The sequence below is a fragment of the Anarrhichthys ocellatus genome, unplaced genomic scaffold, assembly GCF_004355925.1.
Source record: "Anarrhichthys ocellatus isolate YVR2014 unplaced genomic scaffold, GSC_Weel_1.0 scaffold3238, whole genome shotgun sequence".
Classification (NCBI taxonomy): domain Eukaryota; kingdom Metazoa; phylum Chordata; class Actinopteri; order Perciformes; family Anarhichadidae; genus Anarrhichthys; species Anarrhichthys ocellatus.
Genome location: NW_022283212.1, coordinates 1234 through 6003, shown reverse-complemented (window position 1 = coordinate 6003; position 4770 = coordinate 1234). Strand labels below are relative to the sequence as shown.

At 39.5% G+C, this 4770-nt stretch overlaps 1 protein-coding gene across 2 annotated transcripts; it reads left to right on the top strand.

The window, feature by feature from the left end:
• The first annotated feature begins 6 nt into the window (after positions 1-6).
• Positions 7-4674, top strand: cysltr3 (cysteinyl leukotriene receptor 3). Of its 2 annotated transcripts, XM_031840743.1 has the most exons (5): positions 7-1077; positions 2659-2826; positions 2924-3091; positions 3703-4251; positions 4368-4674. In XM_031840743.1, exons 1-4 carry the CDS (start codon positions 902-904, stop codon positions 4208-4210), a joined length of 1020 nt encoding a protein of 339 aa, XP_031696603.1. In that variant the 5' UTR covers positions 7-901; the 3' UTR covers positions 4211-4251; positions 4368-4674. The 2 variants fall into 2 exon arrangements, with proteins under 2 accessions (XP_031696603.1, XP_031696602.1); XM_031840742.1 differs by having other exon boundaries at positions 3703-4674.
• Positions 4675-4770: the final 96 nt, after the last annotated feature.

Below are 4770 nucleotides of genomic sequence, written 5' to 3'. Positions count from 1 at the left end.
CAACACAAAGAGACAAAACAACACAAAGAGTCAAAATGAGCGAGAATACGAAACGTTACAACAAAGTTTTCATGAACTCTTGAAAACGTTTGTGTTCTTCTGGACTTTATCTTCCGCTGGTTGTCAGTCTCTGAGATCAAACCGTCTCCTACATCATCGACACTATAAACACGAGTCAGTGAGGAGGTCAAAGGTCACAGCAGTGAGTGTTTGTACGTGTTGGGAGTCATTCAGTGGTTTAATGTTCATCTTCAGTCAACACAACAAACTGTATGAAGATCATAAATATGAAGTTAATATCATTTTAGCCATAACGTTATCAATAGCATTTAAAGGAACTGGCTCTTCATTAACTTTGAACTGATGTTTACAAATACAGCAGCTCCTCTTTAACCGTATTCTACTTGATCTCTTATATTAGAGTACACAGAGTACACAGAGTACACAGTTTGAAAGCAGCTTTGTTTAAAACCGTCCGGCTGGTTTACATACCACGTACACGCACACACACACACACAGACAGACAGACACACTCGCACACACACAGACAGACACACTCGCACACACACAGACAGACACACGCACACACACACACACACACACAGACAGGCACAGACAGCATCAGTTTCCTGGTCTTGTGGTTTTGATCCGTGGTGCCTTCAGGTACCGTTTGCCTCAGAGTCATACAAATGGGATATCAGTTATTATTTCAGGAAGTAACTCACTGAGACAAACTGCCTTCAAACATTTAGTAATGTGCTGCCACAGAGCTCCAGTCTGAATGTCTGCATTAAGTATTTATGTTTAATATGTATTTGTGTGTCAATAACTGGTGTGTATTTCGATATATTCAGTGAAAATACTCTGTGTGTACTTCATAGTAAGCCTGCTTAACACTCTCATGGGCAACGTCGGCAACAACTCCTCGGTGGCCAGGGATCTGCTGGTGACGTGTTTCCACAACGACGATGCGTTCAAGTACCGCGCCTACACCATTACCTACCTGCTGCTGTTTCCTGTCGCCATTCTCTGCAACATCGGAGCGCTGGCAGTCTTTTTCCTGCAGGGAAACCGCAGGTCTGTATCTCCATTTTTGTGAGGTCCCTCCATTGACTTCCATTTAATCTTAACCTTTATCATTACAACATGCAAACATGTATCTCAAAAGAGACAAAACGGAATGGAAATCAGCCTTGCGGCTGTAATTGGGTGCATTTACATTTTAATTTAAAGTGTTCATCAATGTACATTGTCCCTCTTGAACAAATAAAAACTAAACTAAATCTATCTATGTGAGGTCCCTCCATTGACTTCCATTAATTCTTAAGCGTTATCATCAAGACATAAAAACATGTATCTCTATCTTGGGAAGTTTCTCCATTGACTTCCAGACAGCCAGGAGCATGCTGGGTAGTGGAGTAGCCTCAGGTCCTAGCCTGGTTAGCAGGTCTGTCTGGTTAGTCGGCCATTTTAAAAAGCTGCATTGTTTCTCTCTTCAGGAAGTTATTATCTTCTTGTTTTTCTTTCTCAGCCGATTGAAGAAGAACCTGTTTTTAATCCCTCGGATGACGTCATGTAGTTTATTGTTGTTGTCAGTGCATCAGAACGAGAGGTTGAGGATATGAACTATTAAACACTGAGGTTGAGGTCAGACCTCGCTGTCACATCACTGGAACTGATGTTCATTAGTTTCCCACATTCAGAGATTTGAATAAGGTGCAAACATCACATCTTAACTGAGCATGAACAATATTCCATCAGAGGAGATGCTGCATCATCACTCTGAACTTAGCAGTGATGATGTCATTGAACAGCTGACCGTTCGTCCCTTTAACTTGTTTCATATTGTCTTGCATTTAAAGAGTTATAAAACTAATTATCATAGAATAATAAAACATCCGTCTTTTAACTTTAGAACCTTTTTGTAAATTATGTTTTTATATTTGGTGCTTTTTTTTATAATTTAGTTGATCGATCTTTATTTTCATTTTTCAACAACTTTTCATTTTTTGAAAATAAATAAATAAAACAATAAAAAACAGTTAATACGTTTTTTATTGTTTTATTTATTTATTTTCTTAAGATAGAAATGTTATTAAAAGTATAATATATGACAAGATAATAATACAATATTTTTTTAAACTTTATCACATTTTTATGAACATATTTTTAACTTTGTTATAATTTAATTAATTTATTTAATATTTCCTTAAGTTTGAATGGTTATAAACATATATTATATGATAGGATAATATTACAGCATGATCTTTTTTAACTTCATAACTTTTTCATTTTATATTTTCTGATTTTTTTAAAACTTTCTTTTTACTTCATTTTCTTTTATTAAATACATATTTTTACATGACTTTATCACCTGTTTCATTTTTATACATATTTATGTCTATATTTAACTCCATCAACCTTTCATTAATATTGTATTAATAATAATACAATAACTTAACTTAATCACCATTTTATAGACTATCTTTTTTAACTTTATAACTTTTTTATTTAAATTGAAACTGTTATGTTGACATTTTATCTTCACACAAAGCTAATAATACTTGAATACAATAATAAAAACTCTTCCAGGAGTCTAACATTTGTCACAGAACATAAATAAAACATAAAAGTGTGTTCTTCCTGTTTCCTCCCCAGAAGCTCCGCCCCCTGCGTGGTCATGATGAACCTCGCCCTATCAGACGGGAGCTTCTCCCTCACCCTCCCACTGCGATTGGCTTATTACTTCAGGGGCGGAGTCTGGGACTTCCCTGATTGGCTGTGCCGACTGTGCGTCTTCGGCTTCTACGTCAACTTGTACACGAGGTAACCCACACACACACACACACATTGACACACACACACACACACACAAACAAACAAACACAAACGCACACATTAAAATATGACTCTTCCTCCTCAGCATCCTCTTCCTCACTCTACTGAGCGTGCTCCGTTGGCTCGCTGTGAATCATCCTCTACGTCACCGCACTCTGGTCACGCCCCTTCGAACCCTATTGGTCTGTCTAGGAGTCTGGCTGTTTGTGGGCGTGTCCTCTGTCCCCTTCCTGATTGGTGGGGTGACGTACAGGTGAGACAGAACTTCATTTCATTCTTTTTTTTATTTTTAATACTTTTTAAACTTTTTTTATTTCATATTTTCATACTTTTAACAAGTAATTAATAATATATTATGTTATGTATGTTAATACAGTATTATTTTTAAACCTTTTTGTAAACGTAATCTTTTTAACGTCATTTAATTAGTTTTTTCGTGACTTAATTATTATTTTATTCATATTTAAAGTATATATATACATTAATACATTAACAATTAAATGAAAAAAAAGTACAAAATGATTTTTAATGTGTTCACAACCTGGTTTTATTCTCTTCTCTGACCTGGAGGAGGCGCAAACGTACTTCAGTTTATACTTCATATATACTTTGTACTTTTGTACTTTTTAACAAGAAAATATTGTAGTTCTTGCTCCTCTGAAGATACTACCTTAAGATACGCAGTTCACACATGTGGCTGTAATGATCTGTTCAGCCTCCAGGGGTCACTAGAAACACGTTGGTCTCGTAGTTCGACTCTGAATTGAGAGAATTAAAATGATGAAATCACAAAATGTTACTTTAGGACCCAACTAAAGCTTTGTTCTTCTGTTTCTTTACCTATTATCTATTGGTTCCCTTAAGGGCGGGGCTTCCTCGTTGCTTCGAGCCTTCTAGCCCCTCCTCTTGGGTAACTGTCCTGATCCTGAACTACGTGGCGTTGGCTCTGGGCTTCCTCCTCCCGTTCCTCACCATCATTGTCTGCTACAGCCGGATTGTCCGCCACCTCACGTCCCGCTTCGACGGCGACGGCGGCGGCGGTGGCCGGTCCGCCGCCGCCGCTAGCCATCGTCTCGACACGCGGCGACGCTCGGTGCGCCTGGTGGCCATGGTGACGGCAACCTTCCTGATCTGCTTCCTGCCCTACCACGTGGTGCGGTCGCTGCACCTGCACGCCGTGTGCGGCGGCTGGGACTGCGGCGTCACGGTGGCGCTGCAGCGGGCCGTGGTGGTGACGCTGTGCTTGGCGGCGTCCAACAGCGTGGTCAACCCGCTGCTGTACTACTACTCCACCGGTGCGTTCAGGGACAACATGAGGGACGCCCACTCCTCTCTAATGAGGAAGGGGTCCATGAGGAGGAACACCACCTGATGGACCCCCTAAAACCTGAACCCTGAACCCCGAACACTCAGGTAACTCATGTCACCTGGTAGGTGCTTGAGTGCGAAGGGCTGCTCGGGCTCAAGTACTTTGTGACACGTCACGTTAACTTCACAACGCCAAAACATTCTTTTTACTTTTTTCACAGAGAGACGGACTTCTTGAAGGAATATTTGAAAAATCATCATCAGGATAAGATCAGAGGACAAACAACCAATGAGCTACATGCAAACTTCACATGTTAACCCCTGTGTTTAACGTCACAACGCTATGAATTGTGGGTAATTCCCCATGTCAAAGTCTGTAGAAATGCAGAAAAATGTGCATTAAGGGCTCAAAAAGGTCTTTAAGCTACTGATGGGACCAGTAAACCTAAAACACAGCATCATGGTTCATGTAATAGTGTTTATTATATAAGCTTTAAATGTATTTAATTGTATTTAAATGAAAATAAATATTTATAGCTAATGAAGTGTCACTTTTCTGTCCTAAAATAAAGAGGAAGGTTCATGGGTTGTTGAGGAGGGTTCATGTGTTGTTGAGGAGGGTTC